At 40.5% G+C, this 20,589-nt stretch overlaps 2 protein-coding genes across 3 annotated transcripts in view; one reads left to right on the top strand and one right to left on the bottom strand.

Annotated features, from left to right (window-relative positions):
- Positions 1 to 19,737, bottom strand: part of msl3 (MSL complex subunit 3) — a 204,649-nt gene extending 184,912 nt beyond the window's left edge. Inside the window, exon 1 of the mRNA XM_023965759.1 lies at positions 19,647 to 19,737. The gene's annotated coding sequence lies outside the window, so the exon portion shown is untranslated. The remainder of the gene's footprint in view (positions 1 to 19,646) is intronic.
- LOC101171810 (E3 ubiquitin-protein ligase Midline-1) overlaps positions 1 to 20,589 on the top strand; it is a 73,991-nt gene that overhangs the window by 38,473 nt on the left and 14,929 nt on the right. For both annotated transcript variants that reach the window (XM_011484944.2, XM_004066587.4), the window contains exons 2-3: positions 6,636 to 7,423; positions 17,084 to 17,179. In XM_011484944.2, the coding sequence (XP_011483246.1) occupies positions 6,704 to 7,423; positions 17,084 to 17,179 (816 nt within the window). In that variant the 5' untranslated portion in view covers positions 6,636 to 6,703. The remainder of the gene's footprint in view (positions 1 to 6,635; positions 7,424 to 17,083; positions 17,180 to 20,589) is intronic.

Here is a 20,589-nt window from a genome sequence, read left to right as displayed (position 1 = left end):
CCTCAGTTATTTACATTTCTTAGTTACGTAAGAGGTATCCATCAGCTGAAATTAATAGATGACTTGCAGAAATATGGACACAATAATTTAGTAGTACTTCAATCTTGTATTTTAACATTTAAATTGGTTTTCTTTGTGACGAGCTGCCATGCTAACAGCTACAGGACCTAAGGCTAGCTCTGCTGTAGGTGGTGCATGAAGACTGACCAGTGGAGAAGGGTGGTGTACATGCTAAATTTAAAATATTAAAGCTAGTATCTGGGCTTAAATTTTGGGCTTCCGCGAACAAAACTCTGGCATTTAAGTGTAGCTAGCTACCCAAGTTTTTATGACTGTTTTCGGGCTCCGCGTACAAAACGCGAGGCTATTAAATGCCTGTTGTCAGTAAATCCAGGTTAAACTTTGACCAATCAGGTACTCGGATTTGGCAGTGACATATGTATTTGGTCTATCTGGTAAAACAAGACTTGTTTTACTGGTAAATGTGGTGTTGTGATGAGGTAAACAAGCTTGTCAGTGTAAGATAGAAAACTTGAAGGACTTTTTCTTGTTTTGCTGTCTTGGTCAGTGCTCATTTTGCTCCAGATTTCCCCCAAATGAGCAGCTGCTGTAACTGCATGACATTACATCAAGTCAACTGGAACATAGTCCTTACAGGCCTTTGAAAAAGCACCGTCTATGGTTGTTGCTGATAATTATCTGTTCTTTTGTCAAAAAGCTTCTGTACAAGTAAATGCTATGACTACGGCTAGTTTTATATGTATGTATGTATGTAAGTATGTATGTATGTATGTATGTATGTATGTATGTATGTATGTATTTTATATATACGTATTTGGTTTTTTCTTTAAAAATAAAACCACTGAAAGCGTTTTCTTTGTAGCTCAACAAAACCAAAGGTTCTAATCCAAGTTAAAGTGCTATGAAAAGTTACTCTTTTAGCTTTTTTTGGGAAGCTTTTGGCCAAAATACTGCAAGAAAGAGTTGCATAATATCACAAAAACTTTCACAGATAACTCAAATCTTAAATGCTACAACAAGACAACCTAAGATCCAAATATAGGAATATAGTAATTGGAAAATGCCATCTGTGTCAGTTGATGAAACATGGAAAAAGCTCCACATCCAAAGTGTGAAAGCGTTTTATATGTATCAATGACAACATTAATAAAACATTTTCATTAGAATTTAGTGTATTTTAAAGACTAATACAACCTTTTATTGTGTGCTAGCTTTTGTTAAATATACCAAACTTTCCACAATTTCTGCCTGATCGGGAATATAAATGTTTCAGAAGCTGCTGAGTGAAGCAGGAGGAAAACAACACCGAGCTCCCAGCTTTTCCTTCAGCTTTTAACGACCCCCACTGAAAACTCTTGGTACTGACATCTTCCAGGGAGCACCCCAGCAGACCAGCCATATCGTGCACAGTGTGGCAGCTCTGACAGCCATGTGGCACAAAGGGATGTTGGGGAAAAACAAACATCTGGAATTTTTTTCCCAATCTGTCTCCAGTGTGAGTGACAGTGTTTTTCCCCCCTCACCTTCCATCCAACCGCCGTCGCTCCAGCCCTCTCTCTGCTTCATGCCCACACTGCACGGTTCAACAGTGTCACCTATGGTGAGCTGAAAGGCATTTCACCCTCACTACGTGTCCATTTCAAATAGATTTTCCAGTTTGCTTGCAGATTCTAGTTTGTTTTATCTGAGTAAAGAAGATTTGTCTTAATTTTTTTTTTAGCTCCAAAGATGTCAAACCAAAAAATCACGTGAGCTCCATTAATGTCCAAGTCCCTCACCTTTGTATGGAGAATATTTATATATTTAAATATATATTTGAATTATTTCCGCTCTTATAGGGATTTGGGTGATATCTGAGTGCTGGAAGTGACGATCAGGAAGATTTGAGGAGCTAAGGATGACAGCATTAATGCTTTTACTTTTGATCTTCTACTTATCGTTAGGTTAAAAGTATCAAAGAAATTAAACATTTCCAAACCAATTCAAAGACAAGTGAAAATCCTACAGGTCTATATATTTTAAATGCTTGAATAATCCCAATCATTGAACACAGATTATCATATCTTTTTCTTTGAACATTTTCTTAATTTGTTTGGGCAGGGTAATTATTCTGTGGCAATTATGCTATTATAATTTCTAAAATTTGATATTGATTAAAATATGTTGATGCAGACATCAACAACTTTGTTTTAGCTCCACGGTTACATTTTCTACACATTAGATCTGAAAGCTGCTTTTTTGGCGTTTGAAGCTATGGACACATTGGGCATGTGATGTCCAATTTATCCCATGGTGTTCACACTGGACAAGAAGGGCTGTCTACTGCTGTCTATTAGCTGGATAAGACTTGGGTTGTGTACGAATTCCCCCCTAACTACTAAAAAACTATGGTGCGGCACTATTTAGTGCTCTGAATATTAAAAGCAATTCGGACACCATGCTCCCTACTTTATTATTTTTTTTAAACGGCGGATTTGACATCGATTTCGCGAAGTTAAAATCGAATTCCTATGAGCGTTTTGCGACGATGAATCTACTGTGTTCTGAAGATAAAAATGTTGATGGTCTATTAAAAAAAATTGTTCAGACACAATGCATTGTGGTCCATATTCGCCAATCTAGTGAGCATCAATGTACACTGGTTTTTCGCAGATACTTCTGGGAAATTTCTAGGGCAATCGATTTTGGATTTGTAGATTCAGACAGCACTCAAAAATGGCGAACGCAATAGACCGTGCACTATATAGTGAGTAGTGAGGGAATTCTGACACAACTTTCTTGCGAAATACAGAAGCAGTGCAAATGTTGCTCTAGGTTTCTTCTTTCATAGCTCTATTCCAATATTTGAAAAACTTAACTTACTGGCGTATAATTCCAGCTGGACATAAACTCCTCCATGATCCATTTTTGAACGGATGGCTCTTCCATGAATTAAAATGCCATCCATAGGTCACTACCAAATCCGAGCCCCTCAATGGTAGAAAGCTCAACGACCTTTTAACTTTCAATGCATGTTTAACGGCTGCGTGATATGTACGTAGAACCCAAAAACGGTCGTAGAATCTTGCGTAGCTACGCTTAAATGCTAAAGTGTTGAACACTGAAGCTGCTAACGCACTTATATATAGACTTTGTGTGTCAGCTTCCGGGCATTAGCTTCAGAGGAATTGTTGCTCAAAGAGTTTTTCGAGTATTTAAGCCTGCAGATTGCTGTCTGCTGCCCCAAAATACAAACAGTTGTCTCAGTTTGTATTTATTCTGTTCATAATGAAAGTCATCTTTTTCTCTTTTTCAGATGTTTGAGGTTACAGATACTTCATTTCATATCTATTTTATTGGTGACAGATCTGAAACCTTTTCTTTGTGCACACAGTCTGCCTTCTTTCTACACTGTTGTTTTCAATAACAATTATTTTAGCTAGATTATTGCAGAGAACCCCAACAAGAAGAACTCGTTTGCAGTTTTTTTCTGCAGGAATCTGCTCTGACTTTCACAAGCTTTAATCTCCATGCAACAGTGACATCTGCTGAAAATGCCACTCCATAGAGGAAAAAAGAGGATTTTTTTCCTGCATTATTATGGTCTACATATGATGCTAAGAAGCTTTTTTTTTTCTAAGTTAATTTAGCTTTTTATCCTTAACTACAGAGCATATTTTGTCTGTGTTTAATAGCAGTTTTCTCATGTTCTAAATGCATGTGCAGCTCAACATCGTCACTCTGGATTTGGTTTTATAACCTTCACCTCTGGCAGTGAGATCCCATTCGTCTGAGATATAAAAAAAAAATGTGTGGAGTTTGGAGACCAAACAATCCAATTGTTGTCTACATAATAAAGGGAAGTTGTCTGAACCCTGGTGTGGTCCAGAAGCAGTGTGGATGCCGTCTAACTATCAAATGGATCAAAGAGTGAAAGAAAACCAAATTACTTTACTTTAGCATCTTACGTACCGGTTGCATAGTTGGTGGTTTTAAGGTAAATCATCTGATGTATGCAGATGCTTTAGTTTTCTTCAGCCCCAGCAACTCCGGATTACAACAACTTTTAAATGGTTTGGTCATATTATCAACGATGAGCTTATAGATGACGAAAATATCCACAGACAACGGTGTATTTTATATGCTCAGGCAAACAAACTTGCACGCAGGATTTATTCCTGCTCGTACAATCTTAAAATTCTTTTATTCAAAACTTACTGCACACCCCTGTGTACTGCCCACCTGTAGACAAATTATAGGGCATCCAGCATGAGGAAGCTTCAAGTAGCCTATAATGATGCCCTAAGGACATTTTATCTATGGTTTTAATTATCGTCTTAATGCTTTAAATAATGAAATCATTTTAACTCTCACCAATGTAAAGCGCAGCACTTCTAGATACCAATCCCCTATTTGGAGGTTTTGATACGGTCGTCTTTTTTAAACTTTTACGGTTTTTTTTTTAAGTCAACAGTTTTAGTCTTTATTAATTCATGATACCTGGTTATTTTACTGTTCTTATGCTTTCATGTCATTGTGTTTATATTCCTATGTCATTGATTTTTAAACTTTTAAGACAGTTTTTTTTAAATACTTTTTATGATATTGTTCTTATACTTGTTTGAGTGTTCTATTCTTGTCCTTGAGTCTTTTATAAATTTTGAGTATTTTGCAGCAAATGGACCTTGAGTCTGTAATAACGCTTATTATTATTACATGTTTAATGCGAAACAATACAAAAAAAGTTGGAAATTGTTTGTGAATGTATAAATTCAGCATTCATGACCAATTTTATCCCATTTTTATTGTCTCGACAAGCCAAACTAAAACGCTCAAACTCCACACCACCCAGCCTTCATCGCTTCTCCAGCGGCTTTTTCATTTCAACTTTAACTGCAGTCTCCTCCTTTGCTCCAGCTGAAAAAAACACATCTGTTGTGCACACTGTCACATTTAGCTCCTAATAAAACTCTAATCCCAACAGCAGACGTACTCAGATTTGATCAAAGTACAAAGAACTGACGTTAATTGTTCAAATGTGCAGCTACTGCTGCACAACAAAACCACATTCCTGTGTTATCTAAAGGATCCAATTACTCTGAACTAAAGAAAATGCCAAACTAGGAAATTAGGAAAGCACTAGTGGCTGTTTTTGCATTGACAGCAACAAAAAAATGTTTATTAAGTGTAAATCAGTGTAAAATATAACGTTTCTTGCAATCTCTGACATCTGACTGTATCCTGTATTAGCTAATGACTACTAGATTTAAAAACAAGCACGTATTAAAGTAACGCTTACAAACAGCTAAATACAAATTAGTTTTTTGGGGATCTTTAAAACGTTTAGGTGCTAACAAAGAAAATCTGTTTAAGCAGTTGTGTTGCAATTTTCTGCTTTGTGTGTATAAATCAATAGCTCGCCGGATCGTCTCACAATAGCCGGGAGGTGATTACCAAAAGCACAAACATGGTTGCGTTAGATGTTGGACGGTTTTAGCTTAGTGGGTTACAGAAATCGATTTAGATCAGTTGGGTCCATTGTGGAACCATGGTTGATGGGTTTGATTGTTTCAACACGTACATCTACAATTTGTACTTGTACTTTATCAGCTAATAGCACATTAACTGTTTAAGATGTGTTAGTTTTTTATCTTTAGGATTTTTTAGTTGAATTGAAATCAGTTGGATCCATTTTAGAGCCATAGCTGACATGTTTTGTTGTTTTAGGATTTACATTGGCTTGTGCTATTTGATAAACACGAGAAATGCTCCCAAAACATATTTTTGTGTGTTAAAAGTTGTGTATGCTTATGACAAATAGCACATTAGAGTATGAGATGTTGGAATATTTTAGCATAAGATGTTTTTACATCGATTGAGATCAATAAGAGCCATTGTTGTAACATGTGCATTGCTTGTACTGTTTGATAAACACAAAAATGGATGATTTTGAAGCTGTGCTTTTTAACAACTAACAGCCTTTTAGCCGTGTAAGATGTTTTTGGGTTTTGGCTTAGCTTTGACGGTTTCAACATGTTCACTAATTTGTACTGTGTGATAAACAACAAATGCGCAAAGAAAATTGTGTAAAGTTGTGCCTGCTAACAGCTGATAGCACATTAGCCGTACTAGATGTTTAAGCTTCAAGGATTTTTTTAGCTCAACTGAGATCAGCTCAGTCCATTTTAAGGCTCTAGTTGATGGATTTTAAGTAGTTGCACTGTTTGATTAACAGAATACAAAGCTGAAAATGCATTTTGTTGGAAATTTTAAATTGTAAAATTTGAATCTCAGCATGTGTAGAAGACAAAAATGCATTTTGACAGTTTGCTCAGCAACTACTACAGTCCCCCTTTACTGTGAATGGCATTACCGCCTCTCTGCCTTCAAATAAATTTGTTCCTGGGTGTCTATTTTTCTGGGTTTGACAGTTTCTCCAGCTCAGTTGTCACACCGAACATAAAGGATCAGCATTATTAAGGTCCAAACTTTGGTCTGCTCCATTGAGACTCAAAGCCTCTAAAGAATGCATTGAAAAGTAAGCCGTTTTGCACCATTTATTAACAAATCCCTGTGCTGTTCCTTTTCCCGTCTCCCCTCTCTGTCTCTCCTATCTCCCCGTTTGTGGGCTTCAGGCAGCTGAGCGGCTCTTCTGGATTTCGCTGACACTGCGCACGGTCCCGCCTGGCCTCTTCTAAGCAGGATGGACACTCTGGAATCAGAGCTGACCTGCCCAATCTGCCTGGAGCTCTTTGAAGACCCTCTGCTGCTCCCCTGTGCCCACAGCCTGTGTTTTGGCTGCGCCCACCGCATCCTCATCTCCCACTGCGCCACCAACGAGTCTGTCCAGAATATTGGCGCTTTCCAGTGCCCCACCTGTAGATATGTCATTTCCTTGAGTCCTGAGCGTGGACTAGAAGGACTCAAGAGAAACGTCACCCTGCAGAACATTATTGACAGAGTTCAGAGAGCCTCGTCTTCAGCTGGACTCCCTTTGCCTCTGCCGGCCCCTCACAGCGGGCCCAACTCTCCCTGCGAGGAAAGCAGCAATCGCCTGGCACTGGTCCCCGTCAGCGCCGCCATGTCCAACCCGGGCTCACCTCCCGAGCCGGTGCAGTGCCAGTTCTGCGAGCTGGACCCGCCGCAGGACGCCGTGAAGACGTGCGTGACGTGCGAGGTGTCGTACTGCGAGGAGTGCCTCAGAGCAACGCACCCCAACAAGAAGCCATTCACGGGCCACCGGCTCATCGAGCCGATGCCCGACTCGCACCTCAGAGGGCTCCAGTGTCTGGAGCACGACGAAGAGAAGGTCAACATGTACTGTGTCAGCGATGACCAACTCATCTGCTCTTTGTGCAAACTGGTCGGCCGGCACAGAGACCACCAGGTGGCAGCACTAAGCGACCGCTATGAAAAACTTAAGGTAAGCAAAGCAACTAATTGGTTCATTTTCCTTTTATTTAAAGACTTCACAGGACTCTCTTTGAAATACATGGTCAGCCTATTTAAACGTCCCAGTGGCCTTAAGACAAGTTTGCCTCCATCTAATTACAGATAATGACACAGATGCTGCCAGCTTTATCTTCCACATTTAATGAATTTTAAACTTTAATTCCAATCTGCTCTCAAGAACGCAGTTTCCTATTATCCTCACCCAGGTATCTAAGTCGATTATCAGTGTGATTTACTATCTTCATGGTGACTTATCTCTCCTGAATTATTAAGAAATTAGCATACTCAGGCTCACACACACAGAGTGAGCGCAGAACTTTAATGACAGGAAAAGATGCTGCAGGTCACCTGCCTGCTGCGTGCATGTGCGTTAGAAACAAAACAAAAAAAACCTTACAAAGTCCATTGCAACGCTTTTTATGAACTTCTTGTGGTGTTTCTGGGGTCTGGGAGAACGTCTAAAAACATCATTTGCACAGCTGCAGCTCATCATCTGGTCAAAAGGGAGACATTACAGTAATGGGTTTCATCATGATGTCCATATGTAAACTGGAAAAAGACCAGACAACAAATTTAGTTTTGCTTGCAGCTCTGAAAAAGATTGGAGAGCCAAAACTGATGTTTTTAAGGAAGAACTTTTTTATCAAATACATGTTTGATCAATTTAGACAAAAGGAATATTGAAAATTACGCTAAACCTTCGAGTACAAGATTTCGTTCTTGAAAACAAATGTTCATTTTCTCCAGGAACGGTTTACCAACAAAGCACAAAACAACTGTTTAATCAAGCATAAGACTATTTCCACAGTTAAATTCGATGGTGGAACTCCTGTGATTTTTATTTCGATGCATTTAAAAAGCGCGTGGACCACAGGCTGGAAAATAAAGGCAACTCAAATGGGAAACAAACCAATGTTTCAGCAATTTACCCATAATCATGCATTACTTTTGAGTTCCCTATGATTCAGGACTCAGCAAAGAAACAGGGGTAATCGTTTTTTTTAGCCAAAATAAAAACACTCCTTAAGCCTAACTCACATGCACCCGATTGCGGGGGTTGCCTTGCACAGGTGCTGTAGGTTTTTGGGTTGTGCTGGTCCATGGAGGGTCTAAGACTGGCGCTACCCCATATTAAAAGGAGAAGAGGTGAGTCTTACGGCCACCTTAAGGGACGTCATGAAAATGGAACGTACCATTGTCGTGTGTGGTTTGGTGTATCTTGATGTCTTTGTAAGGATAGAGTACGATGTGCACAATTCTGACATATGACTGATGCTGTCGTGCTGTGTCTTTTAGCCACACTCTAGTCGTAAGTAAGGATATTCATTAAATGTGGAAGATAAAGCTGGCAGCATCTGTGTCACCTGTAGGATCTTCACACAAACTACACTTTGATTGTTAAATTTTCTCACATCTAACAGTCGGGCTGCACGTACTTATCACTTGAAGAGCACTAACAGGCCTCTGGCACAGTGCACAGGGTTTGAGGAACATGTACCACATGCCTGCAAGTCACCTACCTCACCCTTACTCAGCCTCATGTGTTGTATATCACTATGACAAATCACTTGCAGCATTCCCCTTATAAATAAAAATGTGCATGACCACTTGCCACCAAGGGGTCTACAACCTTGATAGTTTGTGGGCCCTGTACAAGTTTGCCCATTTTTCACCCACAGACAACCCATATCTAGCCTTAAGGGCAGCTGTGACAAAAGCTTTGAGTCCAAACACTGAAGACCCTTTAACTCTGGTATTACATTTTAAATTGGAATCATGTTGCTGCTTAAATCATAAATAATGAATGGAGATCATTAGTAACAAACCTCTGGAAGCAAATAAGAGGTCAGTTGGTCTTTTGCCGCAGTAGATTTGACAGTTATTGCCAATGACAATGCCTTTTGAGTTTTCTAACAAACCCTGCTTTTTGTCGCAAAAAACCTACCTGGATCAGGTGTCTTCAGGCGGGTAATGAGCAGCAACAACGACCGACCTGACCAGTAGACTTTTCCAAAAACTCCATTTAAAAAAAACCATTTATGATTTGGAACGTTTGTTTTAAAAAAATTCTGAAAATATTTAGAAGAATTGCATAAATTTTATCCTCCTAAAATTTTGATGTTTTCTCTTATGACTATTCTCTTATAACGCTGACTCTTTTCTGATATTTTCCCCGGTTACTGTTGGGCCAAGGCGGGATACATCCTGGTCAGATCGCCAGCCCGTCACAGAGCCCATGGAGCTGGAGCGATCGCGCCCGCTACACTAGCCAGTCGCCCGGTGGACGGCGTAGCGACCTAGTGAGCTCTGCCACCCAGGGTCCGGCAGAGGTAGCGTGTGCGGCCGCCCAGGCTGCCTTTCCCTGGAAAGCGGAGCTCACTATGTTGCCCTGCAGCCTGCGGAGGGCCAACCGTCCCAGTTTTATTTTTGTTTTGACCTCTTAATGGTTAATGCTCAAACCGACCGTCACATGCAGTAAATGCTGAAATTCAGCGTACTGCAAGCGTCTCTGAAGGATCTGGTGAACCCAGACACTACGACGTGCTCGACGGTGCCCCTTTAGAGCTCCCTAAACACAAACCCACTCAACATTATCCACGTTTTCCATGATTCGACAACGAATGAAATCCAGAAAAGCGTTGGCGCATGCTCTGCAGCCAAGGCATGGAGGAGTTGAGAAGTACATTTTGTGCACGTCAAAAGAAAGGTGGCAGACGCGAATTGGGCGCATCGTGTCCGGTGTGAATGCAGCATTAAAAGTGTTTGGGAGATAAACAGAAAAAGCCCAGAAGATTTAGGCGGTCTGCTATTTGGACGTGGGTCAGTGAACTTGGTGATGGTCCTTTGAAGCAGATGGCAAACAAAAGCACGTATGATCGCTTCATTGCCCTCTCTGACATACATGCCCATTCAGACATGTATGTGCGTGCAGACATGCACAACTCCCCTGTTTTTTTTTTTTTAACACCCACGCGGAGGCACTTCCTTTCTCACGCACTGGAAAACTAACAAGCCATTATTTTGCTAAACTGGAGGGGATATAGACCACCTGTTCTTCCCTCAATCCTGCCAGATGGTTTATGCCGATACAAAGGATGGGTTAAGACCATTTTAGCCTTAAGGTGACCCACATAAACTCTGGGCACAGCATGAAACAAGAACACATACGGAGCAATACGACATGGGAAACAAGAAAAGTGGTTCTTGAAAGACAACTATTAAGGTGAAAAATTTTCTCCCAAAAAAAGGAGTTATTTTCTAGAATTTTTGGCAAGGTTTTGGTCAAAAGATGGGACAGTGTCCGAACACATGCAACTAATCTGTAGAGATAAATAAATCCCGCTTATGTATGATAGTAAAATGAGTTTGGTTTTTTTTGGTAATGGAAACTCTGAGAAAATGTTCAAACCAAAACGTAACTTTTTAAAGGTTATGAAATAAAGATCTCTGGATAAACACCAATGCAGTCGTGTTCCAGTATTTATGCTGCAGACATGTGCTTATTTATTCATGAAAACAGGAAACTTTTAAGGGAACTAAGTAAGTCACAGGCCACTGCTTTAGATACTTAAAAATTTAAATATTTACGAACGTACATACAGTCCTCTCCTTTGGCTGTTTCACTCTGTTTTAGATTATTTAGACTTTTTGTTTTTCAACATTTAAACATTTACATGACTCTTGAAGCGTTTCCAGAAGATACAAATGAGATTTCTCTTTGTATGAGAAGGGGTGGTGTCTGTGATTAGAGCTTTGTAGAGCTTTGAGGGAACGCTCGCCTCTTCGGAGACAACATTACTCCCGTCAGAGGACAGTGATGGAGGCGGCATTTGGAAAATGGGTTTTAAAGTCCTTGGCTTGTGGTCTGAGGACAAAACAGCTTGAGGGTGACAGATGAGCGCTGCTGTTTGTACGTGCCAACCTTGACTTCAAACTACAGGCCTTTCAGATCTGAAATGAAACGCTGGAATGGTGGACGGAGGAATCTGTGCATGTGGGAGATACTACATCTACACTTTAATTATATTTCCCAGAAAACAACACACAAGTCCTCATAAATGTATTGTTTCCATACCAAAAATTCTAAAATATTATAATCGTAGCAAATTAAACTCAACAAGAGTGGGTTTTTAATATTTAAAAGAAGTTTTATGCAGGAACTATCACCAATCCCACTTAAGGATTAGAGACTTTCTACTAGTACTGGAATATGTTTAAACCGTAAACAAAACAAAACAAAACTGCTCTTAGGTGGCTCGGGCATCTGCCCCCAACACAACTCCCTGGGGAGATATTGTGAGTATCTCCCACTCGGTGGAGACCCCGGGGAAGTCCCAGGACACGCCGGAGAGACTACGTTTCTCAACTGGCCTGGGAACACCTAAAAATGCCCCCAGAGGGGGTGGAGGAAGTGGCTGGGAAGAGGGAAGTCTGAGCACCTTTACTTAGACTGCTGACCCCCCTTAAATAACGCATCAACGCTATTTAATAATATTTCTGTTTATAACTAGAGGCATAACAGAAAGTAAAAACATCCTGAACCTTCAATTTCACATTTCATCACATTTCTACCATTTATACAATGTTGTTGTGTTTTTGGTGGTTTTAACATGTTTGGGAGGCATTTTTCTTTTGAAGGAAGACATAGTTAAATAAATTACGCTTAAAATTGCTTTTCTGGATACTTCTTCATTCAAATCGTTGTGAATTAGGAGCAGACAGATAAATGCTGTTGGAAAATGAGTGCTTTTGTGGCTTAGAAAATAGTTCTCAGCAACAGGGAGGCGCTCAGCCCATTTCCTATTAATCGTTGTCTGACCCCATCAGTTAGGGGGTGGGGGGTTGTGTGTAGGTATGGGGAGGGGGGATCTATTTTCATTTTCGTGCTTGATTTTATATCATTTATTTTGTTTTAAATGTAAGGGAGCCGGTTTAGCTCGTGCTGGTTTTGCGGCGCCTTCCGTCCGTGAAACCAGGGTTCGAATCCGGGCTGCTCCCTGTTTCCTTCTCTGCTTCTGTGCCGGTCCCAAGCCCGGATATATTGAGAGGGTTGCGTCAGGAAGGGCATCCGGCGTAAAACATTGCCAAGTTAACCATGCGACTCCAAAGAGAGGTTGTTTCGCTGTGGCGACCCCTGAAGGGAAAAGCCGGAAGAGAAAGAAGAAGATTTTGTTTTAATGTAAAGCACTTAGTGTTGTGCTTTCATAGGAATAGTGGCATATAAAGTTTGATTTCATTTGAAGTTTGAAGGGGGGGCGGGGTTGCTGTACACCAATGATCCTCCCAACAATACAGAGGTATATTTTTAATGAGCTACTGCCGCTCTGCAGAAACTATGTCCCAGAAAACGACCCAGGATTTACATTATTATGGCTAAAAATGGCGTGACCAACCACTGGCAACGTTTTGAAAATGGATCAAACGATGATCGGAGTGGGTCTAAAGAAATTCTGAATTCATTTATTACATTTTATCTTCTAAAATTGTTGAATCTACGCACCAAAGCGTGTTGTAACCTTGTGCTGCCGTGGTTTGAAAACATTGCGGTTTGCCGGAGCTCCTTCAAAGAACACTGATGATAAGCAGGGCCGGCATGGCCGCTCCATTATCAGGGCATTTGCAATTCAAGGCTTCTAAATTAATCTAATCCTGCCTGAATCTCTTTCCACTCCTGGTAATTAAAACTGATCTAAATGTTAATATTAGCCTGAAACATGCATAAATGTTCACTCTGTATTAGATTAGTAGCTGGTGTCTTTTGTCTCTTCCTGCTTCTGATCTTCAGAGGTAAAATACAGGAAGACTCCAATGTGCTTTGATGTTATGGGAGAAAGTGGTACGATCCTGTTCAAATTTAAAGAAGCACATTCTTTGTAAGAACTATAAGTACATTATTCTAATTTGTTCACATCACTGGTGTCAAAAGGAATAACATCTCAAATATTTGCTCAGACTTAAACACATAAAAGGTCATTTAAGGAAAAGTAACCAGCTCCTACTGATTCAAGCCACCTAGCAGGTCTTGTATAGGGAGATGTTCTGTCTATTTTGAGGTCTTGTTCTGAATAAATTCAAAGGTGTGACAATAGAATACAATTTAAAAAGTAATTAAAACAATTTTTTTAATCCTGACTGTGCAGTTTTCAGAAATATCCAAATGACAACAACGACAGCTTTAAAAGCCTAAGTTAGCATGCTAAACTGTAACATTTAGAGGAAGTTTGGCTTTTTTATTAAATATAAACGTCTGTCTTTGTAAACGTGGAAAGTGGAATTTGTCTCTAAATAATTTCAAGAAGAAATTCCTTTGGACTAAAATAGAAAAGTTTGGCTGAAGTGCACAAAACAATATTTGGCAAAACCATAAAGCTAATCAATGCAACTCACTATCTCCAACTGTTGGGCACAGAGGTGGAAGGATGATGATGTGGGAGCCTAGAATAAAGTTTATCGGATAAATTTTTCCCAAAAGCACTTTTGCCAAGAGAAATGTCAACGTACACATATATCTTATAAATATATACAGTACAGACCAAAAGTTGGACACACCGTCTCATTCAAAGAGTTTTCTTTGTTTACATGACTATGAAAATTGTAGATTCACACTGAAGGTATCACAACTTTACAAAGCCCACTGAAACGACTGCTGTTGTAAATTTGGGCTATGTAAATAAAATTGAATTGAAAACTATGAATTAACACACGTGGAATTATATACATAACAAAAAATGTGAAACAACTGAAAATATGTCATATTCTAGGTTCTTCATAGTAGCCACCTTTTGCTTTGATTACTGCTTTGCACAGTCTTGGCATTCTCCTGATGAGCTTCCAGAGGTAGTCACCTGAAATCGTCTTCCAACAGTCTTGGGCCTTTTGCCTTCACTCTTTGGTCCAGCTCACCCAAACCATCTCGATTAGGTTCAGGTCCGGTGACTGCGGAGTCCAGGTCATCTGGCGCAGCCCCCCATCACTCTCCTTCTTGGTCAAATAGCCCTTACACAGCATGGAGGTGTGTTTGGGGTCATTGTTCTGCTGAAAAATAAATGATGGTCCAACTAAACGCAAACCGGATGGACTAGCATGCTGCTGCAAGATGCTGTGGTAGCCATGCTGGTTCAGTATGCCTTCAATTTTGAAGAAATCCCCAACAGTGTCACTAGTAAAGCACCCCCACACCATCACACCTGACAAGGCTTGATTCCCACAGTCTCCTTTGAACAGTTGTTGTAGAGATGTGTCTGCTGCTAGAACTCTGTGTGCCATTGACCTGCTCTCTAATCTGAGCTGCTGTTAACCTGCCATTTCTGAGGTTGGTGACTCAGATGAACGTATCCTCCACAGCAGAGGTGACTCTTGGTCTTCCTTTCCTGGGGCGGTTTGCATGTGAGCCAGTTTCTTTGAAGCACGTGATGGTTTTTGTGACTGCACTTGGGAACACTTTCAAAGTTTTCCCAATTTTTCAGACTGACTGACCTTCATTTCTTAAAGTAATGATGGCCACTGGTTTTTCTGTACTTAGCTGCTTTTTTCTTGCCATAATACAAATTCTAACAGTCTATTCAGTAGGACTATCAGCTGTGTGTCCACCTGACTTCTGAACAACACAACTGATGGTCCCAACCCCATTTATAAGGCAAAAAAATCACACTTATTTAACCTGACAGGGTGCACCAGTGAACTGAAAAACATTTCAGGTGACTACCTCTAGAAGCTCATCAAGACAATGACAAGAGTGTGCAAAGCAGTGATCAAATCAAAAGGTGGCTACTATGAAGAACCTACAATATGACAAATTTTTAGTTGTTTCACACTCTTCTGTTATGTACAGTACAGACCCAAAGTTTGAACACACCTTCTCATTCAAATGAATGGGAAGGTGTGTCCAAACGTTTGGTCTGTACTGTACGCACGCACCCCCACACACAGTGTTTACCTACAAACAAGAAAGATTTCTGGACACTTCTGTCAGAGGATCCTCTGTCCTCCACTTGTTACCTGTATTAATGGCTCCCATTTGAACTAGTTATCTGTATAAAAGAGACCTGTCCACAACCTCAAACAGTCACACACCAAACTCCACTATAACCAAGACCAAAGAGCTGTCTGAGGACACCAGAAACCACATTGTTGACCTGCACCAGGCTGGGAATACTGAACCTGCAATAGATATGCATCTTGCTGTGAAGAAAACAACTGTGGGAGCAATTGTTAGGAAATGGAAGACATACAAGACCACTGATTATCTCCCTAAATCTGGCGCTCCTCTCAAATTTGGCTCCTTGTACCACAAAATGCACAAGTTGTCTGGTATATCAAACTTACTGGCTCCACTATGGAAGTGATAACCTGACCATTATTGATTGTATTTGTTGGTTAAAGTGTCAATCTTTTTAATTAGAAAAGAAAATACAGAAAAATTAGCATAACCTTCATAATAACTATATGGTAGAGTAGCTACCATACATTGTTTGGAAAAAATAAAAATAAAAGCACTTTTGGATCATCCAAATGTACTGGCTTGCTGTTAAAAGTTATTAAACTAAGATGGATTCGTTCAGAATCCCTGAACCAAATGAAGAGGCTGGTTTTCAAAATCTGGCTTGGAGTGGCGGTTACAAAAATTGATGGTTAATATGTAATCAACCTGAGAGACGAGGCTCGACGTTCTCAACATCCAGGGTTCAGTCAGACGTGAACACACCAACGATCCCTTCAGCCTCACCGTTTTCTTTTGAATTTGATTCGTTTTATTCCCTCTCTCAAAACAGATTTGGTTAGATGTGTTCCATCTCAGCTCTGGATAACAGCTGCGTCATTTTCCCAGCAGACCTTTTCATTGCTTTTGTGTGTCATAGACGTATTAAGGTCACCCATTAAACCCCCTGTGCCACACAAACAGTATAAAAAAAAAAAACAAATCCCTACAATCTCCATCCATGTTTGTTCAGTCTTGCCTGTCGGTAAACCCTTTTTAATCCGAGGTTGAAAACCGGAGACCCTGCGTTTACACTGTGGCTGAAAGGTTGCTCAAAGGTGAATGTGCCTGCAGCGGATCCTTCAGGTTGTGTCTGTTTACAGTCTGTAAATGATTGAGAGGATCATATATGAACATTGATAGTAAAGGGAAACGTGGACACAAAGGATTCAGTGGAATTCCTGACATATTCGAGGAGAAAGAGGTCAGAAAGGAGGGACGAGCGTGGAGGACTCCTCTGACGCTCCGTCACCTGTTTGCCGGTTGGTTTGCTGCGAGCGCTGCTGTGCGCTCTCAGAGGGAAAGCTTTTGATGCCGGATTTGTCGCTTGGCTGAGTCTGCGCGCGGCTTGATGCTCGGTGGAGAGGCTGCCCCAGTCGCATCCTCTCCAAGAGCGGCATCCAACGGCGGCGACGGCGGCTCGGACAGGGCAGGATGAGGAGGCAGTACAGGGACGACGGGTATTACCCTTGCTCGGGGGTACGTTTATTGCCACTTGCACCCCAGAAACTTTGGAAAGTAGAAGATGAGCGGGAAGCAAATTGACCTTTTTCTTCTTTCTGGTTTCAAGCATCTTTTTGTTTATTCAAATCCATTTTTTTTCAAATCTATCTCCTTTTTGATGGATTTTTTTTCCCCTTTCATGTCCCACAGCAAGCCCTGGATTCCAACCTGAGCAATCTAATCAAGAGAAACAACGAGCTGGAGTCTCTGATGGGAAAACTGATCCAGACGTGTCAACATGTGGAGGTCAGACTCACCGTTTAACTTCCTTTCACCAGAAAGTGTTGTTTTGTTAACTTTTCTGCAGAACATTTTGCATCTTGACTCATGTTATGCTAAAGCGCTTTAAATAAAGCATTACAACAGAGATGAAGACGTCTGAAAACAGCCTCTCTGCCTGGCAAAACCTTTTCTTAAAGACCACCAAGTCAAATAATTGATTTTATTCCTTTGTAGGTTCTTCTAAAAGAAAAGAAAAAGGGAATTGTTTAGCTTAAATAATTGGCTGAATAACAACAGCAAAGTGCTACAAATACGCAGAAAGTGTCAAAGTGATAAGAAGCCGTCTATGGATGTGAAGTGGCTGCTTGCATGAGGAGAAAAATCCATACTCAAAGTTGTCAGACATGCAGAAAAGGTCACGCACACAGAAGTCTGGGTTCGCGTGCAGCTCGGAGCTTTTCCAAATGTTTCGCATCAGATTAAAGCGTCCCATAAAACTTCCCTGGAAATGACAGCGGGAGTATATTGGTGGGGGGTGGGTGGGGGGGCAGACCCTCTGATCTCAGCTGCAACAGGGAGTCTGTGCTCTTTTGGTACATTAGATGTGCAAGTCTTATTAGCTGGAATGGGGCTTTAGTTGGCAGGATCGAAGGCTAACCAACACTCGCAGCCATCTTTGCTGCTTTCTCCGTCTAAGGCTTATGTTGATGTTTTTAGACGTTTTTCAAGTATTTATTCATAAAAAATGTATTCACATAAAGCCAAAATACTATAAATAGATGACTGTATAGCGCTCATGGATGTAATATCTTTGTTCACTCAGAGGTAGAGATTCATGTATGATCATGAATCTACATGAATCTCATTTCTACAATCTCATTAATCTCATTCAAATTAACCTCACATAAAAAAAGTCCAATCAACTGAATGCAACGATTTAAGTGTTTATATTTTGATCAATTTATTGGTCAGACTGAACCGAAGCGGCATGCAGCTTTAAATCTCAGTTATTTAAAGAAAAAATATCGGATTGGATCATTTGTTTTTGAGTTGAGTTGGAATAAAATGGCATTCTTGTGAGTCCATGTCTAAAAGAATCAGTCGATGCTTCAGTCAGGCCGCAGTCGGTCAAATTATTGTGCTCCAGTGGTTTCCACCCACAGACATGACGAGCTGCCGATCTGTACAGGTTTACTCTGATTATTTGAAAACACGGAGCTGTCTTTGGTTCACAAAGAATACATTTTTAGAAATAAACAAAATTCTTTACGCTTGTGCTATCCTGTGGGGTCAAAATGACCATTGACGTGATCTCCCTACCGTGACAAAGGTGGATAAAGGTGGAAAGATTTCATGTAATCCATGGACACCAGTGAAGATCACAAATCATTGAAGAAAAAAGGTTCAGAGCACTGTCTAGTGCAGAGGTGGGCACTGAGGGCCGCAGTCCTGCATGTTTTCCAGCATACCCTGCTCTGGCATGTTCTGATTGGCTGGACACACCTGAACCAGGTAATCAGCCATGAGTAGGGCAAGATTATTGGCTGGACACACCTGAACCAGGTAATCAGCCATGAGTAGGGCAAGACTATCTGGAAATCATGCAGACACACCGGCCCTCGAGGCCTGGAATTGCCCACCCCTGGTCTAGTGGGTCTAGATGACCCAACTCCCAACGTTAAAGTGCCTAGGATAGCACAAGGGTTAAGCGATTTCATGTTAAATTTTTAATCAGGCCAACAGTCAAACAGCTTGTTGTTAGCTACATGAACTTATCAGCAATTGATGAAAGACTATAGATTCCATGCATGGTATGATATTTAAACATGTAAGAAGATGGTTGGTATGATATTTAAACGTGCCGGGACACAGACGCCCAAAGCTCTGACGTTAGTTCTACATCATTTCAATAACTCTGCAACAAAAACAGACGAGATGGTGAGACCAGAAAAAAATATCAACTATGGATTTAGCTCTAAGCTTTTTCGTCCACACCTGGAACTCCTTCTGCTTTAAACTATGTAGTGGGCGGTAAAAGAGCAAACCACCACCCAGGGCCAAAAGTATAAGACACCAGCTTAGTCCTGGACCCTTTTAGACAAAGTAAGCACCAAAAAATGAAGCTAAGCGATCTATCATGGTTTGGTACGGTTTAACTGGACAAAACAGAACCTTACTTCGCTGCAAACAGCAACATTAATATACATTCATATGATGAATTAATATATATTCATATAACATTAATATAAAGAAATAAGCTTGAACATTATCACAAAATTGCAGTTCAAATTATTGGTTTGGTATTTTTTTTTTAACTCACAGTTTTTAGAAAATCCATCACAATTAGAAAGTTAGGTGACAGTTTGAGTCCCAATAGAGAGAAAAAAACCGGAGTTAAAAATCCCGTTTACACACAGTTTGAACTCTACCATTGAATCCTTTTGCTGCTGGCAGCTTCAATCTGTGTTCATGACACATCACCAAGACTTACCTCTGATCCAGATTTGTGCTGTTGTGAGTCCAGCGATGCTCCACCAAGTCACTTTTGAACTTCACACCATCTGCAGCTCAAACGTCTTCTCCTGTAATCAAAGTGAGGAGCAGCTGAAGCTCTAGTGACAAGTCCATGGAAAGGGACTATATTCTGAGAATGGAAGCATCACCGGGATGAGGTGGGGCTTTCGCTTAGATGCAACATATCCCAATAGGGAGAAAGGTTCAGAAAATCTCACAACATTTACATTTAAAAAAGGCCCAAATTTGGTCAATTAAAAATAGAATGTACCCGTTTCACGGCCTGTTTTTTCACACATCACTTTAAAATACTGTAACCATGACGACAATCAACATTTTTCCAACAAAAGCACATTAAATCTGCACTTCCCTATGTAGCTCATAAGCAGCCAGTCAACATTTTGTAAATAATTCTCACAGTGAAGCTCTGCAGGAAAGTTAGGAGCTGAAATATTTTGGCAGATTAACACACCTGAGCAGCAAGGCTATGACATCATTTATTCCTCTAAAACAGAGGTGGGCACTGAGGGCCGCATTCCTGCATGTTTTCCAGCATACCCTGCTCTGGCATGTTCTAATTGGCTGGACACACCTGAACCAGGTAATCAGCCATGAGTAGGGCAAGACTATCTGGAAATCATGCAGACACACCGGCCCTCGAGGCCTGGAATTGCCCACCCCTGCCCTAAAAGAACCAATTTCCTACATTTCACTTGTGGAATAATAATTAATTTTTGAATTTAAATAAACTTTTACCCTGTGTGTTACTGCACTGATTCCCTTTTTAATTAGGGAATACTAATTATTTTGTGTGGATTGTTCAAATCCAGTAACTCCTGAGATAAATTACATTTCTTGCTGTGCAAATCTTATTTATAATGTTAACTCATTTTACCATCAGCAAATGTATTCTTGTTTCA

This window comes from Oryzias latipes, chromosome 2 (genome assembly GCF_002234675.1).
Source record: "Oryzias latipes chromosome 2, ASM223467v1".
NCBI classification, from domain to species: domain Eukaryota; kingdom Metazoa; phylum Chordata; class Actinopteri; order Beloniformes; family Adrianichthyidae; genus Oryzias; species Oryzias latipes.
The sequence above is the reverse complement of the archived record's forward strand: the minus strand, read 5'-3'. Positions and strand labels throughout refer to the sequence as shown.